At 43.9% G+C, this 18,794-nt stretch overlaps 1 protein-coding gene across 1 annotated transcript in view; it reads right to left on the minus strand.

Moving 5' to 3' along the window:
* Positions 1-739: 739 nt before the first annotated feature.
* The window catches only part of EVC (EvC ciliary complex subunit 1), a 115,607-nt gene continuing 97,552 nt past the window's right edge, over positions 740-18,794 (minus strand). Inside the window, exons 18-20 of the mRNA XM_075857996.1 lie at positions 14,934-15,060; positions 14,711-14,804; positions 740-1,004 (exon numbers count right to left, since the gene is read on the minus strand). Coding sequence (XP_075714111.1) covers positions 970-1,004; positions 14,711-14,804; positions 14,934-15,060 — 256 coding nt within the window. The 3' untranslated portion in view covers positions 740-969. The remainder of the gene's footprint in view (positions 1,005-14,710; positions 14,805-14,933; positions 15,061-18,794) is intronic.

Below are 18,794 nucleotides of genomic sequence, written 5' to 3' on the forward strand. Positions count from 1 at the left end.
CACAGCGTGATCTCGCGAGATCACGCTGTGCTGTGAATAAAGCTGGGTATGAATGAAGAGAAGTGTATGATGCTGATTGGTCAGCATCATACACTTTTCTTTACAACGCCCACTTGGTGAAACTAAAAAAAGCACCCAGTTGGGCCTTTACAAAAAATTTGCATAAATGTAAAAATTATCAGAACTTTGTCACTAATAAACGTTTTTTAAAAAAAACAGTAGTTACCTACAACAAAAAATGTATTAGATTAGGTAGGAGATAGGGAAGTATTAAACTGGTGATAGAGCCTCTTTAAGATACAATTCTAATAATCCAGCCATTCCCGTTAATATCATGCCCGGTAATGTCATGCCTAGCAATATCATGCCCAGTAACGTCATGCCTAGCAATATCATGCCCAGTAACGTCATGCCTAGTAATATCATGCCCAGTAACGTCATGCCTAGTAATATCATGCCCAATAATGTCATGCTATTTTGCATTGAGGTTGGAAAATGCTGCCACTAGTCCATCATGAACACATTTGATCTTCCCTACAACTTCCTTTGCAGTAACATATTATACTCAAGGCTCCAAGTTGCTACAAGACTAGTAAGTACAGGAAACATCTACTTCATGGCCAATCTTCTAATCAAAAGATATTCAGTCTGGAATGTTCCACTAGTACAATATATATATATATATATATATATATATATATATATATATATATATATATATATATATATATATATATATTTATTATAACAATGTTACAGTTATAAAGTAAAATATATTTCCCTTTGGAGAATCTGGTTTTATTTTCGCCGTCATTCTGTAGTATCAGGGACTCCATCCTTGAATGATGAAGCTGTGCACCAAAGTACAAAGTATTGATCTCATAGAGACTAGTGCCGTGGAGAAGAGGGTTCACTTTAATAGTAGTTTCCGGTTCACATATTCATGTACATGGTTGTACACTTCTACTTTCATTTCTTCATAGGGGGGATCTTGCCGGAAAGTTCTAGTGTAGGAAGACAATGCAACAATAAGAATTAAAAGCAGTTGTTTCCAGGAGAGAAAATCTTATAGTACAAAAAGTTCTATATTTGCCCCCTGAACCCAGTAGAACATAAAAAATAAGATTGTTGGGCACCGGGATGTGCAACCTGGACGCCACCTTTACTAAATTTCTGAGTGAGCCGTGGAGCTGCAAGCGAGCAAGAAACACAAGTGTTTGGGCCTGAGTCTGTAGGTCCTGGAGCTAGTGACGAATGACGGGTAAGAACCTTCTCATGAGCATTAAAGTGTCTTGTGGGTTGTGGTGGGTGAGGGGCAGGAACCTCAGAAGTGAACCAGTGTGTAGCAAGGCTGCAAGCCAATTGTGGCCTAGTAGGCTTGAAAATGCTGGACCATCCCCTGCATCAGGGAGGAGCACCCTTGTCTCTGTCCGCAACATTGTGAAAGCCAGCCATCAACCACCTGCCTGAGCCGTGTCTAAGAACTGTGCCTCTCCAAGTAAGGAGAAGATTTGTTTCCCTTGTTGCAGCCTCGTAAAGTTCAGTTGCCACAAATCTGCTGGCATCTGTACCATCTTTCCAGTGACATCCCTGCCAGGTCTGTTCACCACTACCATAACTCCACTTGCCTACAAATAATTTTTATGTTCCTGGGGATTCTGCCTCTCTGGTTTTTGAGAACAGAAGGGACTCTACCTTTTTTCTCGGATTCTCCTTTTGACAACCGGAAATTATAGGAACAGCACCAGCAGACTAAATTAATAGGGACTAATGTTCCCGGTCAGTTGATAGAACAGCTACCAAGAGAGCCATGAGGAAGAGCAGACCTCACCAAAAGCATAGGGTCCACAGGTAAGCTTCGAGGAGGTATTTGAAAGCTTGATGTGGAGTTCACACTGGAATTTTTTTCATTGTACAGTAAAATGTAGAGAAATGTGCCATCAGTTGGCATTAGTAAGCTTCCGTTCTATCAGGTTTTCATTGCTTTTGATGGGCAATTCAGCGTATTCTGCTAGGCCATTCTACCCAGTAAAAAAAAAAAAAGAGGAAACCTAATGGATTATATTTAAGACAATGGGATCTGCTGGGCTAGAACAATGGCTATCAAAAGCATCTCTCGCTCCGGAGCACTTGGCTCATCCATTTAATACACGAAATGCCATTGATCTCAATGAATATAACTTTGTAATATTTCATTTTGCCTGTTGTGGCGCTGCGAGAGAGATGAACACTTACTGCTGGGTTCCTCCACACATCACAGCAGATCGCTGGGATCCCAACAGCAGGTCAATCTATAATTTGCTTGTAGTCAGAGGACCCTTCTAAGACAAAGATTGTTGAAAGTGGACAACTGCTTTAACCAGTTCAGGACCGCGCTATTTTGAGCCTTCGGGTCCAGATATTCGTTTAGCCATTTTTAGCACGTGTTAGTTAAATGGCTATAACTTTTTTATTTGTTGGGCTAACGACGTGATTTTTGCGATCTGCATTGTCTATGGAAAAAAGGTTTCTTTTTTTATCATTTTTATACACATCCTTTTTGCTATTTTAGAATTTTTATTCATAAACTTTGAAAATAATAGTAAAAAAATACGCTTTTTTACGTTTCAGCTATTTTTTTTTGGTAATAACATAGTTTTACCCTAAATAGACCTTTTATTTGTGATTGTCATTGTCTACCGTAAATTTTAATATATTACATGTCTATATTAGGGTAATTGGGTCAGCGCTAGCGTTACAACAATCATTGGCGGGGGGAACGTTTTTTCTAGCGTGGGTATTTTATGTGTATTTATTATTAATTTTGTTTTGCACTTTACTATTTTTTTATTACTATGGTCTGTCCCTCAAAGGTCAAAAAAGACCTTTGGGGAACTTTAGATTTTTTTTTTCTTTCTTTTACACCATCTTTTTCCACTGTAACTGGAGCTGCACAGCAGCCCCAGTTACAGGGGGAATCAGCCCTCTCATAGTGACGATTGTCACGAATAGTGCTGTGTTGGGTCTAGTCCAGCAGCAGTCTGTCAGTAACGGCACCCGACCAGTCACATGAACACCGGGAGGAATAGAGACAGCGGCGCAGCCCCTGCCTCTATTCCTATACACAGCGTTCATTGAACGCTGTGTAAAAGACATCGGAGAAGACAGAAGCAGCGAAAGCTGCTTCTATCTTCTCCTCAGGGTCCCTGGCAGTCACTGACAGCCGGAGACCCGACATTCAGCTGCCCGATCGCGCGGGCAGCAAGTTAAAACCCGAGCCGTAAAAAGTCTATGGCTCGGGTTTTAAGGACCCTGACCGCTGGCTGTAAAAACAAAGCCAGCCAGAAACCTAATGGATTATATTTAAGACAATAGGATCTGCTAGGCTAGAACAATGTTTCCCACTCAGGGTTCCCTGGAAGCCTGGTCAGAGGTTTCCCAGAACACAGCTAGAGCTTAGCAAAACCCATCTCAGTCGGAATATGGATTATACAATGCTTTACCTCCCTCTACATCAAGCCTTTTTTAGGTACAAAATGAGAGTCAGGGCTCGCAGGAGTGGATAATTGTTCAGCGGTTATAAGGCTGGAAAAGATTGGGCTAGAGTAGAGAACTGTAAAGGATTGCCTATCATTCCAGGTGATGATAGGTACTCTACGGCCTATGATGGATATCACCAGGGGCGTAACTAGGAAAGACTGGGCCCCATAGTAAACTTTTGACTGGGCCCCCACTCCACTGGGTGCAACAGACAGCCCCCCTTGTAGATACTGCCCCCCTGTAGATTTTGGACTATAGCCCCCCTGTGAACAGTGCTATACAGCCCCCCTGTAGACAGCGCTATACAGACCCCCTGTAGACAGCGCTATACATCCCCCCCCTGTAGACAGTGCTTTACAGCCCCCCCTGTAGACAGTGCTCAGTGCCGCACCTGTCATGAGGCGAGGTGAGCCGACAGCCTCAGGCGGCACAACCTATCCGAAAATGGGGGGCGGCATTTTGAGCCAGGGACGGACTGGACCAGGGACATGCCTTATTTTACTTAGCAGACGTGCCGCATAACAGGCACGTCTGTAAGAACACTTCTCCTCCTCCTCCTCTCTGACGCTGTACGCAGCACGCGCCGCCAGAGAGGAGCAGCTCTGAAGGAGGAGCGGTCGAACGCTTTCTCCTCAAGTAAGAAGAGAAGTGACGAGATACACGAGATGAGCGGTGGCCTGTATTAAAAACTGAGCGCCACTTACAGTGCTCATGCTCCTGCCTTCACTAATGTAAAACGGGTCGGTCGGCCGAAGCTGGGGGACCGGGACCCAGGAGTATACTGCAAAGGGGGTCTGGGCATTTTACTGACAGCCAAAGGTTCTATGGGGGGGGGGGGGGGGAATAATCCACCCCATAGAACCCTCATGTCTCTATAATTGAATGAAGATGAGTGTCGGACTTACTGCAGAGGGCTCTACAGGTCGGGTGGATTCTGCACCCTTTAGAGCAGGCAGTCAGATGCTTAGACCCCCCTAACATTGCAGTATAGTAACCAGTGAGGGCTCTATGGGGGGGGGGGATAATTTGGCACCCAATATGTAAATAACCCCCTGAACTGTCAATGGGGCGGTAATTGGCAAGGGGGCGTGTAACATCGCTGTGACACTGTCCAATCAGCTACGGACAGTGTCAACAGCAAGAGCTGGAGAGAGGAGAGCGTGTGCGCATGCATGCTCTCACTCTTCAGCTATGGGCAGGCAAGTACAAGACTGAAAGATCTCTCGCAAGAGATCAGTCTTGTCGTCCTTGTCTGCCGAATGCTAAAGAGTGAGAGCGTGCGCGCGCACAGCTCCGTTGCCATGGAACAGAAGAAGAATTACCATTCTTCTTTTCCACTTCTGTTCCGTAGTGGTGGCGGAGCTGCGCGCTCGCGCGCGCGCACACACACACACATACTCTCTCCTCTCTCCAGCTCTTGCTGTGACACTGTCCGTAGCTGATTGGACAGTGTCACAGAGATGTTACACGCCACCCTTGCCAATTACCGCCACATTGACAGTTCAGGGGGTTATTTAAATATCGGGCGCCAAATATTACGACACAGATATCTAAATAACGAAAGAGGCTAGAAGGTTAGAAAAAAAACTTTAAAGTGCCCCAGGGTTTGTGCAGCCCTGCCTATTACATGCTGCACTCAGCTGCACATGTATGGGCAGGAGAAAGGTTCTCTTTAAAAAGAAAGGTGAAAGGTGTTATAATTTAAAAAAAAAAAAAAAATTTGATATGCTTTACTTTATGGGCCTATTTTTTCTAATTATTTTAATATATTCCCTAAGGTAACTATTTATTCATATGTTTGTACTTCTCTGGGGCAGCCATCTTTATTTTTATTTTTCATACTGCTAATTTTTGTTTTGCAGTTTCCGACCATTTGCACTACGTCGTAGATTCGTTAGACTACTTCACTGATTTAAGATTTTTTCCTTTTTTTAAATAAAATGGTTAGAGTGGATTGTGTGTTAGGCCCTATGCACACGAACGTAAAAACGCCCGTAATCATGGGCCGTAATTACGGGCACATAGACTTCTATGTAACTATGTAACTATTGGCCACGGGTACCTCCCCGTATGCTTACGGGAAGGTGCCTGTGCCGTTGAAAAATATAGAACATGTCCTATTTCAGGCCGTAATTACGCCACGGGCAGGCCCATAAAAGTCTATGGGGCTCCCGTAATTACGGGTGACTACGTGTGCACCCGTAATTACGGGAGCCGTTGCTAGGTGACGTCAGGGGATAGTCACTGTCCAGGGTGCTGAAAGAGTTAAACGATCGGCAGTAACTCTTTCAGCACCCTGGACAGTGACTTCCGATCGCACTATAGATCAATGTGTAAAAAAAATAGAAGTTCAAACTTACCCAGAACTCCCTGCTTCTTCCTCCAGTCCGGCCTCCCGGGATGACGTTTCAGCCCATGTGACCGCTGCAGCCAATCACAGGCTGCAGCTGTCACATAGACTGACGCGTCATCCAGGGAGGTCAGGCTGGATGTCGAAAGAGGGACACGTCACCAAGACAACGGCCGGGTATATATTAATTACTTTTACTGCGGAAAGGGCTGTCCCTTCTCTCTATCCTGCACTAATAGAGAGAAGGGCTGCCGATTAGCGCAGTGCAATTTTGCAGCGAAAACGTGCCCGTAAATACGGGTGGAAGACTGGTGACACCGGACCCGTATTTACGGGCACGGGTCCGTAAATACTGGTGCAATACGGGTCGAATACGTGTGACCAAAGACCCGTATTTACGGGAGGAAAAAAATACATGTGTGCATGAGGCCGAAGAGTTGTTATGTCAATAAAGCAATTTTTATTTATGTCTGTTTGATTTTTAATACTTCATTACCGCCTTAGTAATGGCAGCTGTCTGATTGAGAGCATCCATTACTAAGGCAGGATTAAACGTTAGCCAGTAAATAGACTAGCACTATCCCCCTATTATTACTCCGGTACCCACCGCCAGCAGGAGTTCCGGGAGGAGCCGGGTACCATCTAAAGTGAAGGGCGCGTACTGGGGTGGCCGAAGGCTGGTACTATCAGGCTGGGAAGTGCCCAAAACCGTGGCCCTTCCCACCCTGGTAATGCTAGGCTGCGGCTGCTTTATTGTATCTGGCTGGCTATGAAAAATGGAGATCTCACGTAATTTTTTTCAATTATTTTTTTTTTTTAAATGACGTGGGGTTCCTCCTATTTTTCATAACTAGCCAGATACAATAATGCAGCTACAGCCCAGCATTACCAGGTTGGAAAGGGACACGGTTTTTGTCCCTTCCCAGCCTGTTAGTACCAGCCTGCGGCCGCCCCGCTGCCTGTATGTCGCTTCAGATGGTCGGGTAGTGGATTGTACTCTGCTCTTCCCGGTATCCCTGGCAGCAGTGGGAACCGGGGTAATAATAGGGGTTAGTGATAGCCTTTTTACTGGCTAACGCTAAGCCCCAGCCTTAGTAATTGAACGCTGTCAATCAGACAGCAGCCATTACTAAGGCCATAATAATGTATTAAAAAAACAGACATAAGAAAACATTTTTTTTATTAAAATCAAAACTCCCCCATGCAACCATCGTTCAGTATTTTATTTAAAAAGAAAAAAAAAGTAGATCGAAATAGTCCAATGATTCTACATCGTAGTCCAAACGGTCCAGCGGAACCTACCTAAATAAAAGTTAGCAATATACAAAAAACTTTAACTCACCTAAAGCAGTCTTTTGTCTTTTTTCTCCTGCCCTGTGCCAGAATAAAAGCTAGAGGTCAAGGAAAAATAATTCCCCTTCATGTAAAAGGGAAGGAAAAATTTCTACACATAGGAGCTAATATTTTTTTGTTCTAGGAAATTATCTAACCCTTTTTTAAAGCCATCTACTGTCCCTGCTGTGACCAGCTCCTGCGGTAGGCTATTCCATAGATTCACAGTTCTCACAGTAAAGAAGGCTTGTCGCCTCTGCAGGTTGAACCTTTTTTTCTCCAGACGGAGGGAGTGCCCCCTTGTTTTTTGAGGGGGTTTTACATGGAACAGGATTTCACCATATTTTTTGTATGTGCCATTAATATATTTATATAAGTTAATCATGTCCCCCCTTAGTCGTCTTTTTTCAAGGCTAAATAGGTTTAATTCTTTTAATCTTTCCTCATAACTTAGATTCTCCATGCCCCTAATTAGCTTCGTTGCTCTTCTTTGTATTTTTTCCAACTCCAGGGCATCCTTTCTATGAACTGGAGCCCAGAACTGAACTGCATATTCTAGATGAGGCCTCACTAATGCTTTGTAAAGTGGTAATATTACATCCCTGTCCCGTGAGTCCATGCCTCTTTTAATACACGACAATATCCTGCTGGCCTTTGAAGCAGCTGATTGACACTGCATGCTGTTATTGAGTTTATGATTTACAAGTACACCCAGATCCTTCTCAACCAGTGAATCCGCCAGTGTAGCTCCCCCTAGGACATATGATGCATGCAGGTTGTTGGTACCCAGATGCATAACTTTACATTTATCTACATTAAACTTCATCTGCCAAGTGGACGCCCAAACACTTAGTTTGTTTAAATCTGCCTGCAATTCATGAACATCTTCCATAGACTGAACTATATTACATAGCTTTGTGTCATCTGCAAAAATAGAAATAGTGCTATTAATCCCATCCTCTATATCATTAATAAATAAGTTGAATAATAGTGGTCCCAGCACTGAACCCTGGGGTACACCACTTATAACCGGTGACCATTCAGAGAAGGAATCATTGACCACAACTCTCTGGATACGGTCCTTGAGCCAATTCTCAATCCAATTACAAACTATATTTTCTAAACCTATAGTCCTTAATTTACCCATTAGGCGTCTATGGGGGACAGTGTCAAATGCCTTTGCAAAGTCCAAAAACACTAAATCCACAGCGGCCCCTCTGTCTAGACTTCTGCTCACCTCTTCATAAAAACAGATTAGGTTAGTTTGACAACTTCTGTCCTTAGTAAAACCGTGCTGGCTGTCACTTATAATGCTATTTATTGTTACATAATCCTGTATATAGTCCCTCAATAGCCCCTCAAACATTTTCCCCACGATGGATGTTAAGCTTACTGGTCTATAATTACCTGGGGAAGACCTAGAGCCCTTTTTGAAAATAGGCACCACATTTGCCCTGCGCCAGTCCCTTGGCACTATACCAGTCACTAGAGATTCTCTGAATATTATGAAAAGGGGGACAGAAATAACTGAACTAAGCTCTTTAAGAATTCTAGGGTGTAACCGATCTGGTCCCGGGGCCTTGTGTACATTTATTTTATTTAATTTAGCTTGCACCATATCTACATTCATCCTATTCAGTATATCAACTGATATATTAACAGCACTGGCAGCGGCTACATCAGCTGCTCTTTCTTCAGTTGTATATACAGAGCTAAAGAACCCATTTAGTAACTCTGCCTTCTCTTGATCCCCTGTGACCAACTCCCCATTACCACTATCTAGGGGTCCCACATGTTCAGACCTTGGCTTTTTAGCATTTATATACTTGAAGAATTTTTTGGGATTTGTTTTACTATCCTTGGCCACCTGCCTTTCATTTTGTATTTTTGCTAATTTTATTACATTCTTACAGATTTTATTAGGCTCTTTATATTTTACAAAGGCTACAGATGTACCCTCAGATTTGTATTTTTTAAATGCCCTTTTTTTGTCATGTATTGCCCCTTTCACAGAAGGTGTAAGCCATGTGGGGTTTAATTTGAGTCGTTTATACTTGTTACCTATAGGAATAAATTTTGCACTATAATTACCCAAAGTAGATTTGAAAATCTCCCATTTATCATTTGTTCCATTATTTGACATTAGTTCTTCCCAGTCTATATCCTGAATTGCCGCCCTCATCCTGGGAAAATTGGCTTTCTTAAAATTAAATGTTTTTGCCCTCCCAGCCTGCGTTTGTTTTTTACAGTATAGGTAAAATGTAACTATATTGTGATCACTGTTACCGAGGTTTTCACGAACATTGACATTCCCAACAAGATCTGCATTATTAGAAATGACCAGATCCAACAGAGCTTCACCTCTAGTCGGGTCTTCCACAAACTGGCACATAAAATTTTCCTTCAACAGGTTGAGGAAATGTCTCCCCTTTGCAGTTGAAGCTGAACCATGACACCAATTAATATCACATGACACCAAATAATATTAATATGATGGACATGTGTCTTTTTTCAGCCGTACTAACTATGTAACTATGTAACTCTGCTACCTGTCAATTGAAAAGTCATCTTCCAGAGGGAAAAATGTTTCCTCATGGCAGATTACAAGAAAGTCTAATTCCCAGGTGAGGCTTTCTTGTACTCCGCCATCATTAAACATTTTTCATTCTGGCGGATGATTTTTCCATTGACAGGTAGCAGAGTTCTTACGGGGCGGAGTTAGGGGCGCAAACTCGCCAATTGCCCAGTGCCCCCAGAATGGGCCGCTACTCTTGGGTCAGTGCTGTGTGCTTGCCCCCCAGGCTAAAATTTGCCAACCAACCCCTGGTCATTGGCTCCCTGTTCCGCCGTTTGCTCTTGTAGGCCACAGCCTGGTTTAGGCCCATGACCTACAAGAGATCGGGAGCACGCAGATGATGTCAGCGGCCCGACACGATGATGTCACTGCATCATGTCGTCCACACCAGGCCACTGAACTCAGTTGAAATTCAGAACGTCCAGCTGGAGTTACTAGTCTATTAGGTAATAAAAAGGGGGCATAAAAGAGGCGCATACAAAAGGGGGCATCCTTATTGTGGGGGCATAAAGTAGGCATTTTTACTGAGTGGGGGTATAAAGAGGCAATATTACTGTGGGGGCATTATTACTGAGTGTGACAGAAAAAGGGGCATTCGTACTGAGTGGGGGAATAAAAGGCCACATTACTAGTGAGTGGAGACATTATTACTGTGTGGAGATAAAGGGGGTATTAGTACTGAGTGGGAACACTATTAATGGATGGGGGCACTAAAAGTGGCTCTATCACTGGGTAAGCTGTAAATGGGACACTTTTACGGTGTAGGAGAACAAAAGTAGCACATACTATGTGGGCCCTTTAGGGGGAACAAAAGGAGGTATGTAGTATTACTGTATAGAGAGTTTGTTTAGAGGTAGGGAATAGTTAGGGAGTGTGCTACAAAAGCAAGGACCCAAATATATCTTTGTCATATTCTGCAGGGCCTAGGAAATTGTGGGTGGGAGAAATGGTCATTGCGGTCTTGGCTGGATGAAGAAGAAAAGGTGAAAGTAAACAACTCTAATCTGATAAGACGTCACCTGTGAGTCATTAGATATAACTATACTGCAATCACTTATATGGTTTGCAGATCTCCTATGTATAACTGGCATCTACCTCTATAAGGTCAGTGTATGGTGGTAATATTGGTCCATATATAGTGTGTTTTATTCACTAACAGTATGGTGTGTTTTTTCTGACACTATGTTGTAGTAATACTTGATCTTGGTTTTGTTAGTTTTATTCAGTAACAGTATGGTGGTATTATTCAGACACTATGTGGTTGTAATATGTGGTTATGGTGTGGCGGAATTATTCAGTAACAGTATGGGGGTATTATTCAGTCACTATGTGGTATGGTGTGGTGGTATTATTCAGTAACAGTATGGGAATGTTATTCAGTCACTATGTGGTTATGGTGTGGTGGTATTATTCAGTAACAGTATGGGGGTATTATTCAGTCACTATGTGGTATGGTGTGGTGGTATTATTCAGTAACAGTATGGGAATGTTATTCAGTCACTATGTGGTTATGGTGTGGTGGTATTATTCAGTAACAGTATGGGGGTATTATTCAGTCACTGTGGTTATAGTGTGGCGGTATTTTTCAGTAACAGTATGGAGGTATTATTCAGTCACTATGTGGATATGGTGTGGCGGTATTATTCAGTAACAGTATGGGGGTATTATTCAGTCACTTTGTGGTATGGTGTGGTGGTATTATTCAGTAACTGTATGGGGGTATTATTCAGTCACTATGTGGTTATGGTGTGGCGGTATTATTCAGTAACAGTATGGGGGTATTATTCAGTCACTTTGTGGTATGGTGTGGTGGTATTATTCAGTAACTGTATGGGGGTATTATTCAGTCACTATGTGGTTATGGTGTGGCGGTATTATTCAGTAACAGTATGGGGGTATTATTCAGTCACTTTGTGGTATGGTGTGGTGGTATTATTCAGTAACAGTGTGGGGGTATTATTCAGTCACTATGTGGTTATAGTGTGGTGGTATTATTCAGTAACACTATGGGAATATTATTCAGTCACTATGTGGTTATGGTGTGGCGGTATTATTCAGTAACAGTGTGGGGGTATTATTCAGTCACTATGTGGTTATAGTGTGGTGGTATTATTCAGTAACAGTATGAGAATATTATTCAGTCACTATGTGATTATTGTGTGGCGGTATTATTGAGTAACAGTATGGGGGTATTATTCAGTCACTATGTGGTAATGTTGGTCTTACAATCTATGTAAATTACAGTGGTGTGGGCTGTGGGGAAGTGTGAGTATGGCAGCAGATGATCAGGCTAAGAGACAGTCTGCAGAGTGGAATGTGATGTACTTTGACATGTAGGTGATACTTACATGTGGGATGTGGGCCCATAACTTGTGTACAGCCCAGGGCCTAAGATTATATTAATCCACCACTTCCATCAAGCAAGCACAGGCAGACCACTACAATACAGAGGTAGAGCAATATAACCAGCCCAGGACGTGCCTCTTCAAAACAGCGCTAAGCGCGATGCGTCCTGGACTGGCTTAAATGTAATTGCAGAGAGTGACGCCGCAAATGAGACTGGCTGCCAAGGAGAGATATGGGGTAGTGCATTTCCGACCGTACTATTTGCACTGCACTGCACTGCACTCATTGACAGTAAGAATAATTCTTTAAAGAGACTCTGTCACCACATTATAAGTGCCCTATCTCCTACATAAGGAGATGGGCGCTATAATGTAGGTGACAGCAGTGCTTTTTATTTAGAAATACAACATTTTTACCACGTTATTAGCGATTTTATCTTTATGCTAATTACGTTCTTAATGCCCAACTGGGCATGTTTTTACTTTAGACCAAGTGGGCGAGTTTTACTATTGACCAAGTGGGCGTTGTACAGAGGAGTGTATGACGCTGAGCAATCAGCATCATGCAGTTCTCTCCATTAAGTCAGCGCATAGTGACACTGCGTTGTTCACTATGTGCTGTCTTATAGTGACACATTAACGTTACTGAAGTTTTTAGACTGAATAGATATTCCTTCCAGCCAGGATGGGATGTCTATTCACAATCCCGACACTTCGCTAACGTTTCTGTGGGACTTACAGCAGAGCAAGCGTAATCTCGCTGTAACCTGTCATTTACAGCGTGACCTCGCGATATTACGCTTGCTCTGCTGTAAGTACCACAGAAACGTTACCGAAGTGTTGGGATTGTGAATAGACATCCCATCCTGGCTGAGAGGGAATGTCTATTCACTGTCTAAACACTTCAGTAACGTTAATGTGTTAGTATAAGGCCGGATTCAGACGAACGTGATTTGCGTCCGTGCAGCCCGCGTGGTTTTCACGCGGCTCGCACGGACCAATACAAGTCTATGGGGCAGTGCAGACAGTCCGTGAGTTTTGCGCAAGCGTAAAACGCACGACATGTTCTATATTTAGGCGTTTTTCGCGCATCACGCACCCATTGAAGTCAATGGGTGCGTGAAAACCACGCATGTGACACGGAAGCACTTCCGTGCGAACAGCGTGATTCGCGCACCAGCTGTCAAACTCTGAATGTAAACAGAAAAGCACCACGTGCTTTTCTGTTTACAAACATCCAAATGGAGTGTCATAATGATGGCAGCTGCACAAAAATTGCGCAGCATACGCTGGTGACACACGGAGCTGTTAAGGGCCTTTTGCGCACGCAAAAACGCCGCGTTTTTTTGCGTGCGCAAAACGCACATGCTCGTCTGAATCCGGCCTAAGTCAGCACATAGTGATCTAGCAGGATCCCTATGCACTGAAGTAATGAGAGAGAAGTGTATGACGCTGATTGGTCGCTGATTGGTCAGCGTCATACACTTCTCTTTACAACGCCCACTTGGTCTAAAGTAAAAACACACCCAGTTGGGCATTAAGAAAGTAATTAGCATAAAGCTAAAAGCACTAATAACCTGGTAAAAATAGATTGTTTTTCTAAATAAAAAGCACTGCTGTCACCTACATTATAGCACCGATCTCCTTATGTAGGATATAGGGCACTTATAATGTGGTGACAGAGCCTCTTTAAATCTTTTCCATACTTCAAACAGCACTTTAACAAATAAACGTCAAATGTTTTCCTATTTAAAAAAATTATATATTGCGTGTTTGCTGTGTAAAGCTCGTAATGAGAAAACTCGGATAGATTTTTTGGGGGCACCTTTTTATAGTTTGCCTCAGGCAGCAGAGGGGTTAGGTTCACCCCTGACAGTGCTATACAGCACTCCCTGTAGACAGTGCTATACACCCCCCTGTAGACAGTGCTATAGCGCCCCCTCCTGTAGAAAGTGCTATACAGTTTTCCAACCCTAAATACGATGTACAAATATCTGCTCCTCCATGAGAAAGTCTAATGGTCTGAGATGTCTAATATGTACTAGAAGATGATCTGTTCAGCAGGAGAGTCTATGTATTCATGTGTGTGTGCAGGCAGCCTCCCCCCGTCCTCCTTCCCCCACACAGTCTCTGCTTGGTGTAATCTGATAGAGGCTCCCATGACTTTTTTGCCTCATAGTCATTGTGGTTTTTCAGTGAGTGCAGAGATTCTGAGCACAGACAGTACAATAGCCAGGTATAGAGGCAGAACCATAACTAGGATTCATAGAGACAGGGGAGATCCTGCATTATCTGTTCCGTCCATGCATAGAGGGGAAGGGGCTTCTGATAGATGGAGTTTTTTTAATAGATATATTAGAAAGATTTTTATTTTTGCATGCACTACTAAAAAAAGTAAAATGACAGGCGGACTTTAAAAATGGCTCCCTCATGGATTCATAAAAAACGGACACCTTGAAGCCAGCGTGGACCTTATCCTTATCTGCTATAGAACAGTTATGAACATAAACCATATTACTTATATATATATATATATATATATATTATTTGTAGAAAATAAAACCTTCATCTATAAACAGATCTACTGACCGGATTGCAGGTTTCTGTTCACAGAAGGATTCTTGTCAGCGAGACGGATCCTAGCCATCGAAGCCAGCTCAGCAATGAACTCCTGTTCTGCATCCTATAAAGGAGGAACAAAAATGAAATGCAAAGCTGGACTATCGAATACAGAGGTCTAGGGCGCGAAAAGAAGACATTTTATTATATTCCGCAAACATCACCCAACAACATTGTGAAGAAATACCGCTACCTTCAGCTTGTTCTCCAGCAGTCCTTCTAGGACATGTAGAACAGATTTCTTCTGTCTCATGGAGTCCGAACGGATCTGTTGAAATAGTCTGAGCTTTTCTAGCAATTGCTTTTGCTGAGAAATCAGTCTAATAAAATAGAATGACAAAATGAACCACGGCTCGTCCACAAATTGATAGTATATACACCGTTCAGATATAGGATTAAAACCACTGACAGGTGAAGTGAAAAACATGGATTGTCTCATTACAATGGCACCTGTCAAGGGAGTGGGGATATATTAGGCAGCAAGGGAACAGTCAGTTATTGACGTTGATGTGTTGGAAGCAGGAAAAATAGGCAAATGTGAGGATCACCGTGACTTTGCCAAGGGATAAATTATGATGACTAGAAGATTACTTTCAGGAATGGTTTGAAAAACATGACAAGTTCAAAATGTTGACTTGGCCTCCAAATTCACAAATTTCCCAGATCTCAATCCATTCGAGCATTTGTTGGATGTGCTGGAAATACAAGTCTGATCCATGGATGCTTTGTAACTTATAGGATCTGCTGCTAATGCCGAATGCCACAGGACACCTTCAAAAATCTTATGGGGTCCATGACTCGATGGTCAGAGTGGTTTTGTTGGCAGGGGGCCAGCCACAGATCCCCCTCAGGCTGCCACATCACGCCCGGTCTGTGTTGGCACATGCAAAGTCCTGATACCAGGCAGCGTCAGGACGTTGTATGTAACGCATCACACAACACCCAGTGTCAGGTAGGGATGTCACAATACCAGAATTAAGACTTCGATACCGATACTTTGTGTAGTATTGCGATACTCAATACCAAAACTATACTTTTGCCAACAATAATAATAATTAAAAAAAAGTTCTTCCGTTTTCTGATGTGAGGCGCGTGGTGTGATAAATTTTGAACCTCCACGTGCCTCACATTGAGAAACATGATGGGGTTAATTACTATTAATGTGAGGCACATGGTGTAAAGGATTTGCCAGACACAGCTTCTGTGTCAACGCCCGTGGTTAATCAGCCTGCATCTGTTCCTAGGTCTGATAGAGTGACTCGATCTGCTACCACTCAGGCTGGTAGGCTGAGGAGTGGGAGAACCTATCACAGCCTGGCCAGACGGTCCCAGCTCCCGCCCTTGGTCTATGTATACCTTCATTTGCTTCTTGTCCTTTGCCTGTGATTCTCTTGTCTCCTGGCTCTGCTGTTCCTGCTATTCCCATTGACCTCTGCTTCATATTGACCCTGGCTTTACTGACTACTCTCCTGCTCTGCGTTTGGTACCTCGTACACTCCTGGTTTGACTCGGCTCGTTCACTACTCTTGTTGCTCACGGTGTTGCTGTGGGCAACTGCCCCATTTCCCTTAGCTTCTGTGTACCCTTGTCTGTTTGTCTGTCGTGCACATATTGAGCGTAGGGACCGTCGCCCAGTTGTACCCCGTCGCCTAGGACGGGCCGTGCAAGTAGGCAGGGACTGAGTGGCGGGTAGATTAGGGCTCACCTGTCTGTCTTCCTACCCCGACATTACACATGGAGGTTTAAAATTCATAACACATCGTGCCTCACATTAATAAGTGAAAGAAAGCAGTTTTTTATTTTTATAACAGTGGAAAAATGAATGACGCTATAAATGTGTAATTACGGTCGCGACGATACCAAATATGTGTATATTTTATGTATCGAGACTTATTTAAATTTTTATTGTAATGTGTGTGTTTTTTAAAATTTTTTATTTAACATTACTTTATTTATTTTTAAACTTTAATGTACTGGCGTATGTCTATATGCCAGTACATTAGCCTATGCACTTATGGTACACAGGCAGTTGTTAGGACATACCTCAATATGCCCTAACAGGAAATATGGTCAGACAGCCCTGGGGTCCTTCAATGGACTCTGGGCTGTCTGCCCATATATGATATGACCCTCAATTGCGTCACAGGGATTCCAAGTGACGCGATCCAAAAGGGCATCCCCCCTTCTCATTTTCCTCTGAATGCTGCGGTCAGCTTTGATTGCAGCATTCAGGAGAATAGCGGCGGAGATGAGGTTTCTCTGATCTCCGCTGCGGGACTGCGGCTGTATAATACAGCCATTGCTCCGCTCCTGACAACAAGTGCGCGCGCGGTCAGCACGAGGTGATGTGGCCGGCGCTGCACTAATGAGCGGCGGCACAGGTATTGAAGACAGAACATGGGGGTGTTTTGCAGTGCGGCCGCCATAATCTGTCTTCAGTGCTGCCGCTCATAAGTGCAGTGCTGGTCGCATCACCTCATGCTGACCGCGCATACTTGTCAGGAGCGGGGCAATGGCTGTATTACACAGCCGCAGAACGGCTCTCATACATTCATGTATTCCTATACTAAGCTGTGCGCCCTCCATGTTCTGTCTTAAGTGCCGCCGCTCATAAGTGCAGTGCTGTTCGCTTCACATCCTGCTGACTGCGCGCACACAACAGGACTCGGGAGCGGTGCAATGACTGTATTACACAGCCGCAGCCCCGCTCTCATACATTCATGTGTTACAATACTGAGCTGTGCAGCCGCACAGCTTAGTATCGAAATGCATGGAATAACGGTATCAAACCATTTGAGGGTGCACGGTATCGAAACCGTATCGAAGTTTCCATGCATCGTGCATCCCTAGTGTCAGGACATTGTGTGCAATGGCAGCCTGGCCGCAGTCGCACCCCCCCCCCCGCAACCGTGGTCATTACCTCAATGGTTTTAATGTTATGCCAGAATAGTGAAGATATCACACAGAGAAATGTAGCATGGTTTAGCAGGAGAATAATCTTGGCTTAATTTATGTAAACTCAATACATAATAGTGTTGTCTTATCTGGATAACTGCTTATGTAAATGAGGACCCGCTGGCGATCAGGTTATCTATGTGGGTCTGGCAACTGAAACCCTGTAGATCAGCTAGCATCGCCCAGGGAAAGTATGTGGGACCACACATTTCTCCTGCAATGGCCGCTGTAGGAGAAATGTTGTATTACTTAGCACATGTTCAAATGCATGGGTGACGAATGCAAAACATGGTTTCCCTAAGTCCTCCAGAATCGGCAGCCCTCTTTGAGGAACTCTCTCCTCTGACTAATAGATGCGTGTCTGGGCTGGACAAGTTTCCCATTTTGACTGTACTCGCCTAGTACTCAGGACCGCCATCAGAAATTTCTGGGCCCCCCTCACTATTGGGGCAGGCGCAAAGTAAAGGGGTGGGAGGTAGGTCAGCGGTGAAAAGCAAGCTAGTAGGGTCTCTTTGGAGGGGCAGGGCAGAGACAGCTTGTGGGCATTAGGGGGCATGATGGAGAGACTAAGTGCCAGTGCTCGGTGGGGGAAGGAGGAGGGTATTTCTGGGAGAACAGAAAGTGGCATGGGTGGTGACACCGGGCATGAGGGCGCCCGTGCTGCCCATCGGAACGGGCCCCCCCATGGCCAGCGGCGCACTATAGCAGAGCAGGGAGGGCACTACCTACAAGGGGGATGTGTGGCACTACCTACAGGGGGATGTGTGGCACTATATGTGGCACTACCTACAAGGGGGCTGTGTGGCACTATCCTCAGGGGGAATCTGTGAGTGGCGAGCTGATGGTCATTTTACTGCGAGTGGGGGGCTGATGATCATTTTACTGTGAGTGGGGGCTGATGATCATTTTACTGTGAGTGGGGGGCTGATGGTTTCCACCTCTGAGCTCCAATTAAAATTAATAGGAGGCAGAAAATAGCTGCGTCGCTCGTTTGGTGTTTTTTTTCCTGCGACTTTTGCATTCGCTTCAACAGCTTAAAAAAAACGCAAAAAAAAAAAAGGTCGAACAACAATGTCAGTTCCTGAAGGAATTTTGAGAC

The sequence above is a fragment of the Rhinoderma darwinii genome, chromosome 1, assembly GCF_050947455.1.
Source record: "Rhinoderma darwinii isolate aRhiDar2 chromosome 1, aRhiDar2.hap1, whole genome shotgun sequence".
NCBI lineage: Eukaryota > Metazoa > Chordata > Amphibia > Anura > Rhinodermatidae > Rhinoderma > Rhinoderma darwinii.